Source organism: Macaca nemestrina, chromosome 7 (assembly GCF_043159975.1).
Source record: "Macaca nemestrina isolate mMacNem1 chromosome 7, mMacNem.hap1, whole genome shotgun sequence".
NCBI classification, from domain to species: Eukaryota; Metazoa; Chordata; class Mammalia; order Primates; family Cercopithecidae; genus Macaca; species Macaca nemestrina.
Window position 1 is genome coordinate 91,154,576 of NC_092131.1, and position 22,276 is coordinate 91,176,851.

The 22,276-nt window shown below is 50.4% G+C and overlaps 1 protein-coding gene across 3 annotated transcripts in view; it reads left to right on the forward strand.

Moving 5' to 3' along the window:
- The window catches only part of LOC105499264 (ADAM metallopeptidase with thrombospondin type 1 motif 17), a 361,725-nt gene extending 339,677 nt beyond the window's left edge, over positions 1 to 22,048 (forward strand). For 2 of the 3 annotated variants that reach the window (XM_071100557.1, XM_071100558.1), the window contains 3 exons: positions 221 to 373; positions 18,634 to 18,811; positions 20,290 to 22,048. In XM_071100557.1, coding sequence (XP_070956658.1) covers positions 221 to 373; positions 18,634 to 18,811; positions 20,290 to 20,450 — 492 coding nt within the window. In that variant the 3' untranslated portion in view covers positions 20,451 to 22,048. The remainder of the gene's footprint in view (positions 1 to 220; positions 374 to 18,633; positions 18,812 to 20,289) is intronic. The other variant, XM_071100559.1, reaches the window with a different exon arrangement.
- Positions 22,049 to 22,276: the final 228 nt, after the last annotated feature.

The window sequence follows — 22,276 nt, forward strand, 5'->3', positions numbered from 1 at the left end:
TCCTGATTCCTGGGTCCCTTCCCCAACACTGGCCACTTGGCTGGTGCCCCAGCTGGGACCATGTGCATAAGACCCTGTAGACCATGAGCTTTTTGAGGACAGAAGTGTGGGTTTTCGTCTTTGCATCATCCCACACCTGGCACCTCGGAGGGAGTTAATAGCTGCTGATGGACTTGAATCAAATTGAAACTGGATTAAATATTCGAATGGTGTCTTGCAGTGTTCTGCCAACTGTGGAAAAGGGGTGCGGAAACGGACTGTGGCGTGCACCAACTCACAAGGGAAATGCGATGCCTCCACCAGGCCGAGAGCCGAGGAGGCCTGCGAGGACTACTCAGGCTGCTATGAGTGGAAAACCGGGGACTGGTCTACGGTGAGAGCAGCCTGCTGGCATTTCTCTCTGTGCCGCAGTGCAGGGGGCTTGAGGGTCGGGAGCTCAGCTCTTGTGATGGTTCCAATTCCACACGGCAGTCCCAGCGTAACTAGGCACATTCACTTTCCTTCCACCCGCTGCCACTACCCAAGACCCCATGTGCTTCCTCCCCTGCTTTTCCCACAGGCCGCACCAGCACTGCCCCTTCTGGCTCACTGGGAGAACCCCACTGCTTCACATGCATGCAGAAGGAACCCAAACGCAGCCCAAGGCAGGACGCCCGTGCCCTGGATGCCAGGCTTGCCATGCTGTGCAGTGGGCCGGCAGGCCCCAGCCTCCTGCCATGGGGACGCTTGGGGCAAACATCACTTCCATTCACTCCCAGGACCCCTGGGCAAGGGCCTGGAGATGCAGGGACAGACAGGGCAGGGGGCCTTGAGGTGGGAGCAGGGAGGGGTATCACAGAGCTGCGGGGTCAGCACTCTGAAGACCAAGGGTGAATAAAGGGCCATTGAAGGTTTCTCCAAGTAAAAAAATGATTTGTTGTTTAACCCCTCTTTTTTCATTCATCTGATACATTTGAATGATTCCTGTTTTCTGGGGACCAAGGTGAGCACCACTGCCACCTGTAAGAACCTTCTAGTGGGTTTTCTTGAGAGTCTTTTCACAAAATCTGTACCACGCCTCCTGTAAGCATAGACCGTGTTTGTCTTTCTGTATGGTCTTAGCAACTGGAAAACTCCTGCTTGCTTCCCCTGATATCTCTTCACTCAAAGATTGCAAACTGCTGACCTAGAGCCATTGGTTTTTGCTCAGCCTACACAGTATCTTAAACATGTTGGAATTAGTGGCTAGCATTTTTTCCCAACATTTTAATGCATATTCTAATCACATGATTGACTGCCAATATGTTCCGTGTGTGAAAAAAACGTTTACTTGAGCTGAATGTTCATTATCTTCACTTTAGACAGTTTTTTTTATTATACTTTAAGTTCTGAGGTACATAGCAGAATGTGCAGGTTTGTTACATAAGTATACATGTGCCATGGTGGTTTGCTGCACCCATCAACCCGTCATCTAGGTTTTAAGTCCCGTATGCATTAGGTATTTGTCCTAATGTTCTCCTTTCCCTAGTCCCCCATCCCCCAACAGGCCCTGGTGTGTGATGTTCCCCTCCCTGTGTCCACGTTTTCCCGTTGTTCGACTCCCACTTATGAGTGAGAACCTGCAGTGTTTGATTTTCTGTTCCTGTGTTAGTTTGCTGAGGATGATGGTTTCCAGCTTCATCCATGTCCCTGCAAAGGACATGAACTAATTCTTTTTTGTGGCTACATAGTATTCCATGGTATATGTGTGCCAGCTACATTTTCTTTACCCAGTCTATCATTGATGGGCATTTGGGTTGATTCCACCTCTTTGCTATTGTGAACAGTCCCACAGTAAACATACATGTGCATGTGTCTTTATAGTAGAATGATTTATAATCCTTTGGGGATATACCCAGTAAAGGGATTGCTGGGTCAAATGGTATTTCTGGTTCTAGATCCTTAAGGAATCACCACACTGTCTTCCACAATGGTTGAACTAATTTACAGTCCCACCAACAGTGTAAAAGCGTTCCTGTTTCTCCACATCCTCTCCAGCATGTTGTTTTCTGATTTTATGATGATCACCTTTCTAACTGGCGTGAGATGATATCTCATTGTGGTTTTGATTTGCATTTCTCTAATGACCAGTGATGATGAGCTTTTTTTTCATGTTTATTGGCTGCATAAATGTCTTCTTTTGAGAAGTGTCTGTTCATATCCTTTGCCTACTTTTTGATGGGGTTGTTTGTTTTTTTCTTGTAAATTCGTTTAAGGTTCTTTGTAGATTCTAGATATTAGCCCTTTGTCATATGGATAGATTGCAAATTTTTTTCCCATTCTGTAGGTTACCTGTTCACTCTGATGCTAGTTTTGTTTTGCTGTGCAGAAGCTCTTTAGTTTAATTAGATCCCATTTGTCAATTTTGGTTTTTGTTGTCATTGCTTTTGGTGTTTTAATCATGAAGTCTTTGCCCATGCCTGTGTCCTGAGTGGTATTGCCTAAGTTTTCTTCCAGGGTTATTATGATTTTAGGTCTTAGGTTTAAATCTTTAATCCATCTTGAGTTATTTTTTGTATAAGGTGTAAGGAAGGGATCCAGTTTCAGCTTTCTGCATATGGCTAGCCAGTTTTCCCAACACCATTTATTAAATAGGGAATTCTTTCCCCATTGCTTGTTTTTGTCAGGTTTATCAGAGATCAGATGGTTGTAGATGTGCGGTGTTATTTCTGAAATTTCACCTGAACATTCAGGTTTTGGCTTTGCTATGAAAATGTGGCAACATGGCTCAGGCAGTAATTTTGCTTCTGCCTCTGCTTTACGAAAGGAAAAACGGTTTTTCCATCGGAAGGCAAAACTTACCGGAATCTGATCCCTGCAGAAATGCTACCACCTTCCCATCAGCCCAAGTCAGAACACAAATTTCTCCAAACTCCTTGAGTAAAAAAAAAAAAAAAAAAAAAAAAAAGCCAAATTTTCCAATTCCCTGTTTGCCTGGTAGTGCTAAGGTGCACTATTATTCAGGATAACAGTGAATTTGAGAAGGACCTAAAACACCTCCTTCCTATTTACTCCCTGATCAAAACATCTGACCAAGGCAACAGAACTGAGCCTGTCAGTCCAGTGTCCCCAAAACCAAACAGGGATGCCACACAGTTACTTGGATGTTAATAAAGCTTAATATGGAGCTGCCAGGATGTATCTTACGCTGGCAGAGAAACTTAACTTCAAAGCTCTCACAAAAGATACATGTGCTTTGGCTGGGCATCATGGCTCACACCTGTAGTCCCAGCACTTTGGGAGACCAAGGCAGGAGGATTGCTTGAACCCAGAAGTTCAAGATCAGCCTGGGCAACATAGGGAGACTGTGTCTCTACAAAATAAATAAACAAACAAAAATAAAAATAAAAATAAAAAAAATAGCCGGGCGTGGTGACACATGTCCGTAGTCTTAGCTACTTAGGAGGCTGAGGCAGGAGGATCACTTGAGCCAGGGAAGTCAAGGCTACAGTGAGCCATTATTACACCACTGCACTCCAGCTCAGTCAAGAGAGTGAAACCCCATCAAGAAAGAAAGAAAGAGAGAAAGAGAGAGGGAAGGAAGGAAGGGAGGGAGGGAGGAAGGAAGGAAGGCCTTCGAGCCATGAGGACTTGAACTCATGCAATAGAGACATTAAGGGACTGAATGACAGCTCTGACTCTCCACTTACGTGCCTTAACCTCTCTGACCCCTTGGTCTCTTTATCTCTGAAATGGGAATCATAAACACTGGCCCTGCCTGTTTCTCAGAGATGCTTAGAGGTTTCAGAATGTTAATATATGTGTCTAAGCACTTTGACCACTAAACCCATTTCATTTCATTGCCCAAAATCCGCCACCCAAAGGTCACAGGGTTTTGGGGCACAATCCCCAGGGTTATAACCCATTCCAATCTGACTTAACCTTGTCTTATCAGTAGGGCTTCCAGCCTTTTATAGACAACACTGAGAAATTCTCTATCCAAGCACATCCAGACCTAGCTTGAAAAGGTCACTGATTCTAGCCCAGAGACATATAGGTGAGCTATCAAAAGACTAGGTTCTGATCCATAAGTAGCACGTTGGCAAATGTGCAGGATCATCTAAAGAATTGATGATTACCTTACACCTACATGGTTACAGAGAGTCCAGAAGATGTAGAAGCGGACCTGCCTAACAGTAACAGGCAGAATAACATTGGACACTAAGTGTTCAGATGTGTACTGGAATAAAGCTGTCATTGTCATCAGCGAATTGGAAGGGTCCTAGCAACCACGCCCTAAATGTAGCCTGTACTATTGTTGGCGCCTGTGCCCACAGGGGTCCGGGGCAGGAGCAGAGGCAAGAAGTGGTCAGTTCTAGGCCTGGGCCACACCTGCCCATCTGGGATTGGAGTGCCTAGCACTACTTTCCTTTTTGTGGGGTACCCCTGTGCCTCATGTCACTGGTCCCCTCTAGCCAAGGTTGTCACCCCTGCTGCACAGAAGAGGGAATGGAGGCTCAGAGCAGTTACCTGCCTCGCCCACACCCCGGCAGAGTCCAAGCTCCTGGACCCAGTTCAGTGTTCAGGCTGTTTGGTGGAAAAAGCAAGAAGGGATTGGGTAGGAACCATGATGGCGCCTTTAAGCTGAGGGGCATCTTGTAGATGGTTCTTGGGCTGCAGGGCTTGGCTCTCCTCAGCATGACCATTCTGGTTCTGAGGACTAGCTGGACACTTTTGCTTTCTTAAGTACCTTGACCTTCCTGGTACGAGGAGCCACAAAACCACCAAAGGATGGACAGGAATAACACTCAGCAGTCCTGCCCGGGACCTGGTGCTCATGCATCACGTGGCTCACTCAGCCCATGAGCCTTCCCTCGTCTGCTGTTTGGGGTCCCTCCCTGGCCAAGGACACTGCAAGTTTCCCCAGACAGGACCTTCAGCCTTCCGGGAATGCCTGTCAGGTAAGATGAAGCCTTTTGCCTGGCCATCCTCTCTTCACCAGCCATGCTGTGAATAACACTTCCAGGCTTTCAGAAGAGTGAGGGGTTGGAGTCACTGTGCCCACTTTTGCCATAGCCCGTTTGACAAGCTGTCACTGCAGTAAGAACAAGAGGGATTTGTGGGATGTGAGGGCCTCGGTGACATCTTGGTTGCGGTATTAATCTACTTTGCATTGCTGTAAAGGAATGCCTAAGACTGGATCATTCATAAAGAGGTTTATTTGACTTATGGTTCCGCAGACTGTATAGGAAGCACAGTGCTGGCATCTGCTTCTGGGGAGGCCTCAGGAGGCTTTTACTTGTAGCAGAAGGTGGAGCTGGCATGTCACATGGTGAAAGAGGGAGCGAGAGAGAGAGAGGGTGGAGGCCCCAGACTTTTTTTTAACAACCAGCTCTTGGTGAACTAACAGAGCGAGAACTCGCTTATGACCATGGGAAGGACAGCAAGCCATTCCTGAGGGACCCACGCCCGTGACCCAAACACCTCCCACCAGGCCCCACCCCAACACTGGGGGACACATTTCAGCATGAGACTTGGAGGGCACAGACACCCAAACTGTGTCAGCCACTGTCTGGAGCTGGCATCGGATGGCATCCGATTGTGTGCACCAGGCTGTTATGAAGAGGGCTTAGCAAGGGTCCCCAGCCAGAGCCAGAGCCTGAGCCTGAGGCTGAGCTGGGGGAAGGTTGGTTTTAGCAAAGCAGAGAGGGCCCGCAGGGACATTAAACTGGAGTTGGCACCGTGTGTGTGTGTGTGTGGTGTACCAGGAGCATGCTGGTGGGGGCTGCATAGACATGAACCAAGAGACCCCGACCCCAACTGTCAACCTCACCACCCTCCCTCCTGCTGCCATCACCTGGGAGAGTTGGGGGCTGGGCACCCGCCACACCACCTGCCCCTCTGTACCCTCCCCCCAGGTAGAGAAACTTGCCCATTTTTCCCTCTCTGCCTTCTCTGGAGAAGTGGGAAGAATACATTTCCCCAGGGTGGTGGTGGGGAGCCCATGTCCTCAGTCCCTGGAGACCAGACCTTTCTAATTAGATTCCACGGGATGAGGCTTCCCCAGCGTTTTTGTCTGATTTGAACTGTTTGGGTTTGCCGTATGGTTTATGTGTCATCTTTGCTGTCCAGCTTGCAGATGGTGCCTCGGTTGCACCCATGGGTTCCACTGCATTTTTAAACCAGTCACCCAGGGCTTCCTTCCTGTAACGAGCCACCAAACCTCGTCATGTGCTGGCATTTGAAGGCAGCAGACAAATTGCCCAAAAGGAAAGCAGAGAGAAGGCGGAACGCTCTCCATGTATCACTGTATCTGTGGACAGTTGTTCATGTAACCAGTTGTTCCAGTTTCCAGGGAGGTGAGGAACGGGCCAGTCCAAGAGCATGCTGCAGGTGCTAGCTGGGAGAGGACGCCCAGGGATGGCTGAGCACTCCTGCCACTCAGAGCCTTGGGGAGGCAGGCAGGCCCCTAGGGAAGATGGGGCCCCTCTCTTCCTGCCCCTACTCCTCATCCTGACCTCGGCCAGCAGCAAAACCCTAACCGGGGTCATGTGTGAGGGACACAAGTCATGTTCCCATCCCTGCCTAGAGCACTCCTATCGCTCTGGTATGTTTGAAAAATGACCTGCAGCTGCCTTCCCACCCGGGATAGTAGCTCTTTCCAGAAAACAATGCCGATCATTGTTTTCACCCACTGAATGCCGGGTCTATGTATTCCACTCCGGGGGTGGCGGGCCCTTAAAATGGGGGAGGAGGAAATCTCATTTCTTTCTAGATGGCATGACTTCTGAGCATTCATCACCACTGAAATGATGGGATGTTTCCAATGAAAAACACATTCTGGAGGGATTATAATGGATGATGTTTTTAAAGAAAACCATGACTTAATAGACCAAGGGAAGAGAACGGTGTTCCCTTATACTGAAAAGAAGAAAGTGGTCGTTGAGCCCCTGGTGCCAGTGGAGGGGACTGATCTGACTTGCAAGGCCTCTGAGCACCCTGACAGCCTAAGCCAGCCTTCTTTCTGTCTGTAATGTGGAGATAACAGTGCCTCTCAGAGGCCTTTCGAGTCAAATGATGCAGTACATGTTCAAGGATCTGTGTGCTCTGAGCCCTAGGAGGAAGTCAGGGAGAACCAGTCTGAGGTCGAGTTCATGTGTATTTTGCTATGTCGTTGTGCTCCCCGGAAACCCAGCTGTTAGATACCTCTCTATGTTCTAGGCAGGGAGATACAGGCTCGAGTTCCATAACCTTAGCAGTGTATCACGCAAGAGGGTAGTTACAGACAGTTTTCAATGTGGACACACCATCTCTGAGGCCCGCACTTGTTTGGTGTGGCCTGACCCACCCGCCCCACCCCAGCCGGCAAGGCCTGCCTGCCCAGCTGTGGCCCCCAGTTGCTGTGGGCATGTGGCCAAGTCACTTCAGTTCAGCCGACATTTCTGGAGCTGCTGTTCTGTGCCAGACCCTATGCTGGTGGTACAAGAGTGGACAATGACTCTTGCCTAAAGGGAGACAGACAAGGAGCTGGCTGTAGTGTCCCATGCTAAGTCCCACTGAGTGGGTATGCAGTCAGCACTGTGGGATCCAGACAGCCCCTGCCTGGGGAGCCACAACTGGGGGTGGGTGCAGGTAGAGGGTAAGACAACTTTTATTGGGATCAGTGACATTGGCCCGTGACATTTGCTGTTGCTTTAGAATTTACAAAGCACCTTCACTCAGGGTATGTCATTGGACCCTCACCCGTCAGTCCCTGTTTTACAGATGAGCAAGCTGAGGCTCAGAGTGGTGATATGGCTTTCTTCACAAAGTCACACAACTAGAAAATGGCAGGGCTGGTAACCCACCTTGGCTTAAAGTGCAACATCATGTCGGAGGCTTAGATTCCGAATTTGAAACCAGAAGGAGCTGAGTCTAAGATGCTCATGTGCTCGTTATTAAATCAAGTATCTGTCTGCTCTCTCCTCAGCCCACCACGCCCATCACAATCTGCTCCCCCAAAGGCTTTGAGTCAATCATTTACACTGTAATGTAAATCTGTTATCCCTCTAGGAGATCCTGCATGTTTAGCTTCCCCTTAATTGTGAAATTAAAAGTTGAGTCCTTATTGAAGAATATGTGAGCATCAAAACTCAAGTGCACAAGGCACTGGGGACCCTGGGGCCCTTTTCTGGGACATGTGAAACTGTGCCATGGCAGCAGCCAGCACTCTGCATCCAGATCAAGAGAGGTAGATCCTCCATTTGCCATCACTCCCAGGAATGTGAGCAGCCAGTGAAAGGCAGTGACCGAAACTCAGTGCTTTTCTGGGCAGGGGCAAAAAGGAGTGGGGACAGACACTTCCTTAGTGTGGAACACTATGTGTGAGTCCACAGAGCCCGCCATCGAGCCATCCGTGCTTTACAGAGAGAAGTTCGAGACCCAGACCGTGCTCAGATGAGAGCAGTGAGCTTGCTGAAGAGCAGTGAGGTCCCAGGAAATTGCCAGGAGGGGTAGCTGCAGGGAAGTGAGGTGGGCCACAGGGCCATGCTGAATGGTCCAAAGGCCAGTGCCTCCATCTCCTGGGCCCCACGCCGTCCCTCCATTTGCTCAGTGTCCCTTGTCAAAGCAGCCACCTTTGCAGGGAGTGAGAGATCAGAGAGTGGGGGAGCCTGGTCACCCCCCCACCGTCTCCACCACACTCTAGATTCTAATCACTGCCTGCATGTGGCTAGTAAGTCAAAAGCCATCATCCCTAAGTAGTGCTTTTTTGTCATTGACCTCAGAGCAGCGCAGGTGGTTAAGACAACACAGGTTCACAACCCAGCCCCACTGCTGTCCCCGTCTCACCTTGTGTGGGCATCATCCGCCATCAGATGAGTTTGGGGGTAGCCCTCATAGGGCTGATTGAGGAGTGAATGGCATCCAAGTATAGCATTCACCCCAGTGAAATGCCCAGTAGGGGCTTTTGATCATCACCATTTTCACAATCACCATCTGGGGCAGTCGTCAGCCTCGTCTCTCATCAGAATCTCATTTCTTATATGGGCCTGTAAAATGTTTATGTATTCGAAGAACCATCCATCGAGTGTAGCTCAGGCCCCATAAATGGTGCGTGCTGTGGTTGAGTACCCACACGTGATGGCGGCATGCCCTGGGGCAGCTGTCTCGCTGCAACTTTCGCAGTGGGTGATGGGAAGCAAATTTGCCCACAGGGAACAGCTCCAGCCCCGGGAAAGAGGATGAGAGCTGTCCCGTGGTCTCCTCTGCGCTTCAGTCCCCAAGAGCTCTGGAGGCGACCCGGCCCCTGCAGGCCATCGGGGGTCACCTCAGCCTCCTGGTTCCCTGGCTAGAAGGTCCCAGCCACAATGTGCAGGTCAGCAGGCTGCGAATTCGGAGGAATGAGAGACACCTGAAGCTGAGACTGCCAGGAAGAAAGCAGGTGTCGCAGGGGGAGTGGGAGGGGGTGTGTGTCTATGAAAGCATTTCCTGTTCCTCAGCGATGGCACAGGGAGTGGGGATTTTCACTGTCGTTTAACACTGCTATTTCAGGTTTCAACTGCTTCTGAGGTTTTCCTTGCTCATGCCAAGTCTCGGGGGGAAATCTGTTCAAAATGCTTTTGAAGAGCTTTTGACATTTCACCAGCCAAGCACCTTTTCAGTAGAAAATGCAGTTACTGTCAGGATTCTGTCTGTCTCTTTCTTTGCTATCCAAAACCAGCCTGAGGCAGGCTGGCCCCTCAGAGACTCACTCAGTGGGGATGGGGGTGCATTCACTGTGCTTTGAGAGTTCAGCCTTGCATTATTTCACCCCATCCTGGGCTTGTGCTCACCCCAAAGCCAGTGGGGGGAGCCAGTGGGGGGCAGCCCTGCCTGGGCCACTCTGCAGGAACCACAGCCCAGGCGTGTAGTTGACATTCCTGGAGTGTTTTCCTCTTCCTGAGAGCTTTACAGCCTCCTCTGGCTAATTCTCAAAACATCCTGTTGGGATCTGGTGTTATTTACAGTTGTGATTTTACAGCTGGGAGAAGCTGCGAGAAGGGAATCCTGCTGTGGGGAAGGATGTCATCAGGGTAGGGGTGATGGAGACCTGGTTCCTCCCTGTCGGGGGTGGTGCGGGCAGGTGGGAAGCAGGGGCAGGCTAGCCGTGTGGCTTGGGAAGACTCACATGGACACTCTGAAACCTCACATTCTGCCTCTCTGAAAGGTGGTGCCGCATCCCTAGCAGACACCACTTATTGAGCACCTACTGTGTTCTGAGCTCTGGCCACAGCAGCTGTCAGTGTGAGGATGAACAAGCTCGTACATAAGCCCGGTGCCCTGTACACAGCAGACAGGCAGGAGGTGGGCCCTGCTGCGATGGCGACTGCCGTTTCTATTATTATTAAAGAAGCTAGTAATGCTTGCACAGTGTCTCACTATCACGTTGGTCTGGGGAACCTAACATCTTTTCTCTTTTTGCTGGAAACTCTACCTAAAGGGAAATCTCTTTTTCACAGTAACTTCATGAAATAATTTGCACAAAAAAGCACATGAGTAAATCCAAATTGAACCTCTTCCCTTTGTTGCCGTGAACCTTTTGCCCTTTGCGCATCAACAATTTTGTTACTGTTTTTCCGGTGACACCCCCTCCCTGCCTGGGAAGGGTGGTGGGCGGATGCGGAGGCTGCCTCTCCACCGGGTGGCCAGCTCAGATGCACGGCTGTGGGCACCTGCTGGGGTGGGGGCTCCACTCACTTCAGGTTTCCTGGCAAGGAGCTTTTCGGTTAAATTTATTGCTGCCTCCATTTCTGTCTCAGTTACCTGAGTCTTGGGAAGCCACATGAAATGTGGATGTGATGAGCCCCTTGACAAAAGGACTGTCAGTGAGAGCTTCAAACAAGACCAGATATGTTTTTTATAGATCTGTTTGCTTGGATTATTAAAGCCTAAAAAATGGCTTCACAGCGATGCTTGGGGCAAGTTTGATGCTATCAGGAGACACTGCAGTCTCCTCACTGTTCAATTAAAGCTGAAGCCTCAGGGGAGGCCAACAGAGAAGGAATTCACCCCATGTGCCTGTTATCCTTCCCACCACCGCCCAGCTCAGGTTACGAGGATGTCCTTCAACAGCAACCCCTTCAGATCTGTCTGGAATCATGTTTGTCTTCAGGACCAAAACAGCCTCTAATTGTGCTCCCCGAGGTCTGGCTGCCAGATCAACTCAGGGAGCCAGGCAGACAGGGCTGTCTGCACCTGCCTGTGGAGGGCCTGGTGACCTAAGGGCAGCCCAGGGAGTGCTAAGGGAGTGGGCCAGGTGACGCAGTGTGCCTTGCTGGGCTCCAGGAGCTCCCTGGCCAGCTGTCTGTGCTCTTGGCCGTGCATTTGCTGTTGAGAATAATAACAGCAGGATTTGTTGAGCTCCACTCTGAGACCCCCCGCTAGGCTCCTGTTCTACACTGCCTCTACTCCAGGAGACAATTCTATAAACAAGAGTTTATTATCCTCATGCTGCAAATAAACTGAGGCTCAGAGAGGTTAAGTCATTTACCTGAGGTCACACAGCTAGTAAGTGGGGATGTAGCATGCCAACAGGCCCCCCTTCCCCCTGGTGCCCCACACCGCACAGCCTCTCCATCAAAACTCTGGTTAAGGAGAGTATATACCTGTGGATTTTAGGCCTGCCTCAACTCAAATGAAAATGCAGCTGGTTAGGATCGTGGGCCACCAGCAGGTTACACCAAAGAGTCATTGGCAGAATTCTCCAGTTTTATTTTAATTATAAAAGTAGTTCTTACTATAGAACACACTAAAAGGAAAATTAGTCCCAGAAACCATATGCTGACATGGTAAATTTTCATAATGGTTTGTCTTCCAAACTGTTACATAGGTACACACACATCTATATTAAAACGGGGTGGCTTCTGTACATGCCACTTTGTAACTTGTCTTCTCACCTAACACATGGAAGCATCCTCTTGGGGGCTGGCCCAGACACAGCTCCAGGCAGTTAAGCAAACACCCCAAAATTCTCAAAAATTCTTCCAGGTGAGCCAGAGCCACCCATAGCCCACAGCTGTGTGAACAGCACCCACTAGGACTCCAGCTAGAATTAAGCAAACCCTAATTCTGATGAGAGTAAAATGCCTACAAGGGGCAGAGCCCTTGGGACCACCTGCCCTCAAAACCACCTCCCGCCTGGCCCTGACCTGGCCCTGCCTCATGGCGACACTAGTGAACAGTGAGAACAGACACCTGTCCCTGTTGAAGGACTTTGGAGACACCCTTCCATGATCTCATGGAGCAGTTCTATTTATAGACTGGAAAATTAAAAGCCAGTGACCCAGGCTAGGAAAGATAATGAGTAAATGGTGGAGATGGGCAGTGACCTGGTTCTTTGATTCCCACTTCCAATTAAAGCTCCATTTAGTACAACCTCTTATTCACATAGGAGGATGGAATTCAGTCCATGAGATGGGGGTCGCTGGACCACTTGCCATTCCTACCTCTGCAACTTTGAGCAAGACATGGACCCCTGCCAACCTCAGTGGCCGGCATCAGCCGTGAGGATTGTTGTGGAATGTTCCACGCTGCCGTGGAGGCCTATGAGGGATCCCTTGGGAAGAGCAGGCACACCACCTGCATATGCTGGAGACGTGCCACATGCTAGCCTTTTCCCCTCAGCCCCAGAGCAGGCTGCACAACACTAAGACCTTTCAGAGGGGACATCTGTCTGCAAGGTCACCCTAAATGCCTGAGTTTCATGATGGTCATTGATCATTTCCAGGCAGAAACCTTGCCAATGCTGCACTTGGTTTTAATAGACCCACAGGGTGAAGCCCTTGCCCTTGTGTGATTTTCACATACATAGTAGCAATACTCACAGAGGAAACAGAAGCCCTTCCTGGCACTCCTGCAGGACTGAGCCCCTTAACAGCAGTGATTCTGTGGGGCTGACTCCCCAGCTGGTAGGGCACCTCCTCAAGAGATGCAGGGGAGTGAGGTGGGCTCCTCCATCCATCTGTGCAGTTTCCTCCCCAGAAATCCAGCAGCCCCCCACCTCGTGCTCCTCTCTCCAGGAAGAAATAGGAAGATGCCTGGCTTTCCCTCCTGGGCACATGTTTTGCAGTAGAGGCGGCACTGTGGCCAATGGTCCAAGGAAAGATCTGAAGAGAAAAGGGATATTGGTATTGCCTTCAGGTCAGCAGTCAGCAGGTATATCCTTTTTTTTTTTTTTTTTTTTCTTTTTTTGAAACAGAGTCTTGCTCTGTCATCCAAGCTGGAGTGCAGTGCCGTGATCTCGGCTCACTGCAACCTCTGCCTCCTGGGTTGAAGTGATTCTCCTGTCTCAGCCTCCCAAATAGCTGGGATTACAGGCGCTCACCACTATGCCCGGCTAATTTTTATATTTTTAGTAGAGACAGGGTTTCTCCATGTGGGCCAGGCTGGTCTCGAACTCCTGGCCTCAGGTGATCTGCCCACCGCAGCTTCCCAAAATGCTGGGATTACAGGTGTGAGCCACCGTGCCTGGCTCGCTGTTCTTAAGTGGGCCTCATACGTGCCAATTCACAGAAATGAACCCTGTTTATATGGTAAGCCCATTTTCCCAGGAAGCAGGGTTTCTTTTAAATTACATAACCCATTTAGATATAAAAGTCTCTAGTGGTATAAGTGGACTCATTAAATGCCTACCATTAAGTAATGTATTGATGTAGTTACACATTCATATTTAAAGTTATGCATTATAAACATTCAAATTTAGAAATGTTACTATTTTCTTTTTTTTTTTATCTTTTATTTTTTCTTTTATAATACTTTAAGTTCTAGGGTACATGTGCACAACGTAGAGATTTGTTCCATAGGTATACATGTGCCATGTTGGTTTGCTGCACCCATCAACTCGTCATCCACATTAGGCATTTCTCCCAATGCTATCCCTCCCCCAACCCCCCACCCCCTGGCAGGCCCCCAAGTATGTGATGCTTCCCACCCTATGTCCAAGTGTTCTCTCATTGTTCAGTTCCTACCTATGAGTGAAAACATGTGGTGTTTGGTTTTCTGTCCTTGTGATAGTTTCTGTGAATGATGGTTTCCAGCTTCATCCATGTCCCTGCAAAGGACATGAACTCATCCTTTTTTATGGCTGCATAGTATTCCATGGTGTATATGTGCCACATTTTCTTTTTATTATACTTTAAGTTCTAGGGTACATGTGCACAACGTGCAGGTTTGTCACATATGTATACATGTGCCATGTTGGTGTGCTGCACCCATCAACTCGTCAGCACCCATCAACTCGTCATTTACATCAGGTATAACTTCCAATGCCATCCCTCCCCTCATTCCCCTCCCCATAATAGGTCCCGGCGTGTGATGTTCCCCTTCCCGTGTCCAAGTGATCTCATTGTTCAGTTCCCACCTATGAGTGAGAACATGCGGTGTTTGGTTTTCTGTTCTTGTGATAGTTTGCTGAGAATGATGGTTTCCAGCTACATCTATGTCCCTACAAAGGATACGAACTCATTCTTTTTGATGGTTGCATAGTATTCCATGGTGTATATGTGCCACATTTTCTTAATCCAGTCTGTCACTGATGGACATTTGGGTTGATTCCAAGTCTTTGCTACTGTGAATAGTGCCGCAATAAACATACATGTGCATGTGTCTTTATAGCAGCATGATTTATAATCCTTTGGGTATATACCCAGTAATGGGATGGCTGGGTCAAATGGTATTTCTAGTTCTAGACCCTTGAGGAATCACCATACTGTTTTCCGCAATGGTTGAACTAGTTTAAAATCCCACCAACCGTGTAAAAGTGTTCCTGTTTCTCCACATCCTCTTGAGCTGCAGTGGGCTCCACCCAGTTCAAGCTTCCTGGAGGCTTTGTTTACCTACTTAAGCCTCAGCAATGGTGGGCGACCCTCCCCCAGCCTCGCTGCTGCCTTGCAGTTAGATCTCAGACTGCTGTGCTAGCAATGAGGGAGGCTCCGTGGGCATGGGACCCTCCCGGCCAGGTGTGGGATATAATTTCCTGGTGTGCCATTTGCTATACCCTTGGTAAAGTGCAGTATTAGGGTGGGAGTTGCCCGATTTTCCAGGTGTTGTGTGTCTCAGTTTCCCTTGGCTAGGAAAAGGGATTCCCTCCCCCCTTGCGCTTCCCAGGTGAGGCAATGCCTTGCCCTGCTTCAGGTCTTGCTGGTTGGGCTGCACCCCCAGACCAGCACCAATTGTCCGGCACCCCCAGTGAGATGAACCCGGTACCTCAGTTGAAAATGCAGAAATCACCCGTCTTCTGTGTTGCTTGCGCTGGGAGCTGGAGGCTGGAGCTGTTCCTATTCGGCCATCTTGCTCCAGGACTCTACTATTTTCTTTAGTGTGTTATAAAATGGAGCCCTTATGAAATGGATGCATTGAGGTCAAAACAGGTGAATATAAGCAGCTTTGTATGGTGCAACCTAGTGATTGCAATCTTGGTCTCATGGTCACCAGCTCCACTTTGAGTCACCTGTCGGTTTGCCAGAGGACACATGGTCATATCTGACTTCACTCAAATGCTGCCCTTTTTCAGTCTGTGTCCTGCTGTCAGTGGACAGGTTGCATGGTTTTGCAGGGGATTGGCATGACTTTTCTCTGCATTTAGCTTTCGGCTCTGTGGCTTTGTTCTGCATTGGGAACACTGGCCTTTTCCTTCATCCACCACATTTGTGTGGACTCTCAGTTTCTGGGTACAACTACTTACCAGATTGCTTTCATAAGTGATTTTTTTTTTTTTTTTTTTTTTTGTTGAGGCAGAGCCTCGCTCTGTTGCCTAGGCAAGAGTGCAGTGACGCAATCTCGGCTCACCACAACCTTCACTTCCCGAGTTCAAGCGATTTTCCTACCTCAGCCTCCCGAGTAGATGGCATTACAGGTGCACACCACCATGCCTGGCTAATTTTTGTATTTTTAGTAGAGACAGGGTTTCACTATGTTGGCCAGGCTGGTCTCAAACTCCTGACCTCATGATCCGCCAGCCGTAGCCTCGCAATGTGCTGGGATGACAGGCGTGAGCCACCGTGCCTGGCCTCTAAAAAGAATTTTGACCGAAAGCCTTTGCTCCCTTACCTTCAGGCATACCTGTCATCTGGCTATAAACTGCAGTCAGGGCTGCGCCTGGATGTTGTTCTTGCTTAGTTATACGTATTTGTGTGTGCAAAGACACAACTACTCCTTAACAGGAAGAAAAGAGAGCTCTTTGCATTCTCCACAGGGCCCTGCGGGCAGGTTCAGGTTAAGTCAGAGGCTCTTGGTTCTGAATGCCCATTGTAACCACTTGGAGAACTTTAAACACACTGAGCCCTCAGTCCTGGGACCTCCTCCACCATCTGATTGTATTGGTGTGGGATTTTTCAAAGCTCACCAGGTAGCTCCATGCAGTAAATCCCAGTGTGCAGCCAGCTTCCTCCAAGGTGCCCCCAACGCCAACAGGGCAAGAGTCACGTTGCTGTAGCGCCTGTCCTGTGTTCAAGGCGGGAACCTCCTTGTGCGACTTCATCCCTCAACCTCAGCACTCCTCAAACTTCCATGTGCCTGATGCTGACTGCTGGGTCTGGGATGGAGCCCTGAAATCTGCATGTGTAATGTATGTATTTGTAAGGTCATAAGCAGCCTCCGAAGGGTTTATCTAAGAAAGGAACAAGGCATGAAGTGGAGGCCCTAGGGCTGGCCTGGCCTGTTGGGTCAGAGCCCGGGTTTCAGTTTGAACGTGCCGGGGGCCCACAGGGGAGCTGCTTGTGGTTTTCACACCTTCTTTGTGAGCTAAAAAAACCGGTGCCCCTTTAGAGCAACATTCCCTCTGAATGTTTATCATTCTAAAGTGAAAAAAGACACACAAAGCATGAACCTGCTTGTCAGGCAAGAAAGCTGAGGAATCTGTCTGGCTTGCAGAAACCCCTCCTGGGAGCAGACAGCCCTCCCAGGCACAGATGGGACACCACCGCCTCCCACTCGGCCTGTGTCTAGAGACTCCGCATGGCCCCCAGGAAGGTCCTTTCTCCAACAAGGCCAGGGTCAGGACCAAGAGTGAGGACATGGGAAGCACAGGACCTGCAGGGCACCTGCCTCCCTCACCACGTGTGGCATTCAGAGAACAAGGCTGCTTCAGGCCCTGCTCCCTTCTCTCCACCCCAAGGTGCCATTACTAACTCCGGCTGGGCTGCCGACCTGGTTTTGCTGAGTGCTCTCAGAACCCTGTAAATCAGGGGTTGTGTGGGCTCTGGTGGACACCAGACAGAAAGTATATTCATGGACCTGGCTGTCTTCCTGGGAAGAGGCCAATGTAAGGGAGAAGAGACTGTTCCAAGGGCTCCTGGGAGAAAGCAAGGGCCAAAAAGCTCAAGAGCAGGATCTGAGTAGAGGACGCAAATACCTGGCCAGTTCCTGCCTGGCAAATGCTTTAAAGAGCGTGAAGAAAGGCCGGGCACGGTGGCTCACTCCTATCATCCCAGCACTTTGGGAGGCCGAGGCAGGCAGATTGCCTGAGGTCGGGAGTTCGAGACCAGTCCGGCCAACATGGTGAAACCTTGTCTCTACTAAAAATACAAAAAAGTTAGCTGGGTGTGGTGGCGGGTGCCTATAATCCCAGCTACTCAGAAGGCTGAGGCAGGGGAATCGCTTTAACCAGAGAGGCGGAGGTTGCAGTGAGCAGAGATTACGCCACTGCACTCCAGCCTGGGTGACAGAGCAAGACTCCATCTCAAAAAAAAAAAGTGAAGAGGAGAGACGGAGAACAGAACCACAGAGCAAAGTCTTACCAGGTCCACTCCTTGGGAATTTGGGGGCCTCTGCTCAACTTCATTGACTTGGTTTTAGCAAACACGCCACCTCCTCATGCTAGGGCTGGAGATACTAGCAGCCAGGGATGTGTGTCTAAATGAACACTGTCAGCCACATGTTAGTGCGTGACTCTGGTATGCAAGAAAGGTTGTACTTCATTTTCTTCTACTTAATTCTAAGCCCCAATCCTCCAGGCTTGTGGGAAATTCAGCCCCAGTCATTACCGGGCTCTTCTCCATGCCCACGACTGGGCAAAGGCCCCAGAGCCTCATGCAGCAGATAGTGCTGGGGAGACCTCTGTGGTCATCAGGCCCAGTCCTTCCTGGGGGCCACCAAGCCATGCTGCTCACCATCTCAGAAACTTCAGAGGCTGGAGCAGAGGCGAGCGGTGGAATGCAGCTAGCAGGAGGTAGGATTTCAGCAGGCGTCTCACATCTAAGTCTCCCTGGCTGCTGTTACCAAGTACCAAGGCCTAGGTGGCTTAAACGTTTATTCCTTACAGTTCTGGAGGTGGAGGGTCAAAATCAAGGTGCTAACAAATCCCGTGTCTGGTGAAGACCCTCCTCCTGATGTACAGACCACCGTATCCTCTCATGGTGGAGAGTGAGCGAGCTTGGGTTTCTTTCCCTTCTCACACTATTCCCAGCGTGGAGGCTCCACCCTCATGACAGCTAACCCTACTCACCTCCCACAGCCCCCACCTCCATGGCTCCAACATCTGCATTTTGCAGAGACACAAACATGCATTCCATAACATCTTGAAAGTCTTCCATCAGGCAGCTGCTGTTTTTGCCCTGAACGATTGCAAGTGCCTGGGCATGACATATGCCCCAGCCCAGGGGGAGCCGCATTGTAAGGCCATCGTCTCAGCCCCCGACTCAGGCTGTCCTGTCTCCGCAGTGCTCATCGACCTGCGGGAAGGGCCTGCAGTCCCGGGTGGTGCAGTGCATGCACAAGGTCACAGGGCGCCACGGCAGCGAGTGCCCCGCCCTCTCGAAGCCTGCCCCCTACAGACAGTGCTACCAGGAGGTCTGCAACGACAGGATCAACGCCAACACCATCACCTCCCCCCGCCTTGGTGAGTGTCTTCACTGGCCCCGGTTCCCCGGGGGCTGCTGTGTCTCCTGCCCAGTGAGTCCTCCCTGATGGTGAGGTTCTTTCAGCTAGAAAGCCCCCTTCTTGGGCCTCACTTGTCACACAAGGCTGACATGTGTCAGTTCTGTAGAAGAGGTTTCAAAGATGGAATTCCATTCCCTGTTGTGGAACTGGTGTTTGCTTACTGCTGTCTCAAACACAGGCCCCTGAGCATCCCCCTCACCCTTTTGCCCAACACAGAAGAATGTTCCACAGACATCGTAGGTTTCCTGTGCATGAGGAATGTGAAGGGAAGTGCTTCTTTCTAGATGAAAGCTCCAGGGACATCCTTCATGATGCCGTGAGGATGCACACGTGGGGCACACCCCAGGCTGATGCTCGAGCGGCAGACAGGTGTGGTGGAGGGCTGCAGACTGTGTGCGTGGTTTGGCCCTGGGTGCTCAGAACCTGGCCTCTTACCAGTTCATGCCCCAGGTCAGTGGTGATGCGAGGAGACGAGGAGCACTTAAAGATCTGGCCAGGTGTGGTGGCACATGCCTGTAAATCCCAGCACTTTGGGAGGCCAAGATGGGTGGATCCCTGAGGTCAGAAGCTCAAGACCAGCCTGACCAACACAGTGTAACCCTGTCTCTATTAAAAATACAAAAAGTAGCCAGGCGTGGTGGCACGTGCCTGTAGTCCCCACTACTCAGGTGGCTGAGGCAGGAGAATCGCTTGAACCCAGAAGGCAGAGGCTGTAGTGAGCCGAGATTGCGCCACTGCACTCCAGCCTGGGCGACAGAGTGAGACTCTGTCTCAACACATACAAAACAATGATATAATTCCTTTTAACAGAGTTTCTGTTTTGCTAAATAGAAGTCCCTGAGAAATATTTTCCTACCTGAGGCTGGAAACTCACTGAAATGCAGGGGATTTGTAGCATCTTTGTTCCAGGGGAGGCCTTTGGGCTGCCGGAAGTATAGTTGTGGCTTTTGCAAGCACGGGCCTGCTTGGTGACTTCCAGAGACCACCCTCAAGCAGGGCCTTCTCTCTGTACAATCAAGACCCTGAAGGATATTTGGGCCACTTGTATGTCTTAGACCTCATGCTCTTTGGGGTCCTTTGATGTTCACTGTTCTATGTCGTCCTGTTTTATAAATGCCTACAGTAATGGTACCCTCAGCCACAAAACAGTAAGTGTCACTTAGCTTGGAAGCAAGGTGGCCTGTGCCCTCTTCCCTGGAGAGGCAGCCAGACCACCACGCTGTCATGTGGTTGGGTTTGGATGCAAGGGTGCGTCCCTGTGACAGAAAGTGCCACAACCAGTGCCCTGGGAGGAGGCATAGCCTAATCAGTGCATAGGGTTGACATGTGCACAAGGGTGAGGGAGCCCAGATGGTGGGACCACAAGCCCTCCCTGGGCGTGCATCAGGACACGCCTAGGCCATCCCTGACCCTGGGTGTTCTCTTTTGTCCCCTTAGCTGCTCTGACCTACAAATGCACGCGAGACCAGTGGACGGTGTATTGCCGGGTCATCCGAGAAAAGAACCTCTGCCAGGACATGCGGTGGTACCAGCGCTGCTGCCAGACCTGCAGGGACTTCTATGCAAACAAGATGCGCCAGCCACCGCCAAGCTCGTGACGCGCAGCCCCGGGGGTCGCTCAAGGCTCAGACTCGAGGTCTGAAAGCCGCCCACCCCCAAGCGTATCAGCCTTGCGGCCATGCCCCCACAAGGCTACCACAAGAATACAACTGCATAGAACATGAGTGTGGACTTGACGTTTGCCATTAAAGCTTCTGTACTTAATATATTGTTAACAGCCACTGGATGGCTTTCTACAGTGAGGAAAAAGTAGGCATGAGTCACAAAATAACTAATTTCTAGGATTCCAGGTACCTCGAAGGGAAGCACCTCTGGCAGACAACCGCCAAGAGAGAGACATCATTTAGTGTTCCTGTCTTGGCTCGCTTTCGACATTTGAATTCCCAGTGCTTGGTATATCATGGAGGAAACATCCCCAAAACGAGACATGTTAGAAGAGGCTTTATTCTGAAAGCCGGCGATACCCTGGAGGGAGGGGCAGGTGTTGGTGAGCCTCTACCCGTGGCTTCTCTGGAGAGGGCCGGGCTGCTGAGCCCACGTTTTCTCTTCATCTACCTTCTTGACCACATGAGAACCAGGACATTGCCTCCATGCCTATCTCTGACAACATAGTGTCTAAATCCTAGGTGTTGCCTTGGAAGTCTCGTCCCTGAGTGTGTAAACTATATATGCCAACGAGGACAACAGTGCCACGCAGTTCACACCACCCACATGGGAAGAATGTTCCAAGACAGTCTGGGTTTGGGGAAGCATCTAATTTTCAGAGCTCTGCTGTCCACCGTGTAGGGAAACAGAAGGGCCTTTCTTCAAGGTGCTGTGAAATGGGAAACGGTAATTGCGGTGATGGGGTTGCTGCCTAAGGCAAAGGTAAGCTTGGGCCAGCTTCGTTGGGGCAGATGGGCATCTGCCCCACCTTCCAGGAGCATCCACTCTGGCCCGCACTTCCTAAAGCTTTGCACCTTAGAGATGCTGTACCACATCCCAGTGGCTTTCTACCAACCTTGGCCATTTATCTGAAGACGACATTTGGGACCTCTGAGGACAAAAACCCAGGCCTAGGATGTATAGAGCAAGGCCTGACTGCTCTATCCTGGCACGGAGCAGCCTGATGTGGCAGGACCAGGGGAGGAACGCCATCTGGCCCGCACTGCTGCACACCCACTGAGCCTTCCTGTAGCCCAGACTCTGTGGTAGCCATTATCATCACGCCTGTCATCACTGACCCATCTTCTTGGTGGGGCAAGGATGATGCATGATGAAGGTCCTTCCCTCCTGCAGCCCCCTCACGCCTGGTAGCAGATGAACAGAGTGGCCTCTTTGAGAACACAGAGGATGGTAGAACTCTGCCTGCAAGGAGGCCAGGAAGGCTGGAAACAGAGACCCTAGATGCCAGGAGGCCTGTTTTGCTCACCAACTTGGTGGGCATTTCATGGGTGCTTATGTTCTAGGACTTTACCATAAGAAACACACCTCTCCTCCCTGATTTCAGACAGAAGGTCTCACTTGGACTAATTTCCATGGGATCATCTCCCAGTGCTTCTTGATTTATTGGTGCTGTGTTTCTGTGTTTTGTTTTGTTAGATGTCACAACAGTAGAGTTAGCTTAAATCAGAAAGAAACCTCTCTGCGTTCTCCACCCTGTCTGACGAGCTGTGTTTGTGTTTGGACTACCCCAGAGGCAGAGAAGCGGTAGGGATGTCAGGGAATTTACTCACTTCCACTTGAATCAACGAGAAGTGTTGAGAAACTTCTGTGGGTGCTCTGTGGAAAGAACTGAGAGTGTCAGGATGGAGCGGCCCACCCTCACCCCGGGGCCTGTGCAGAACCCTGTCCTCCCCGTCAGGCCTGGCCACCAGAAGACTCC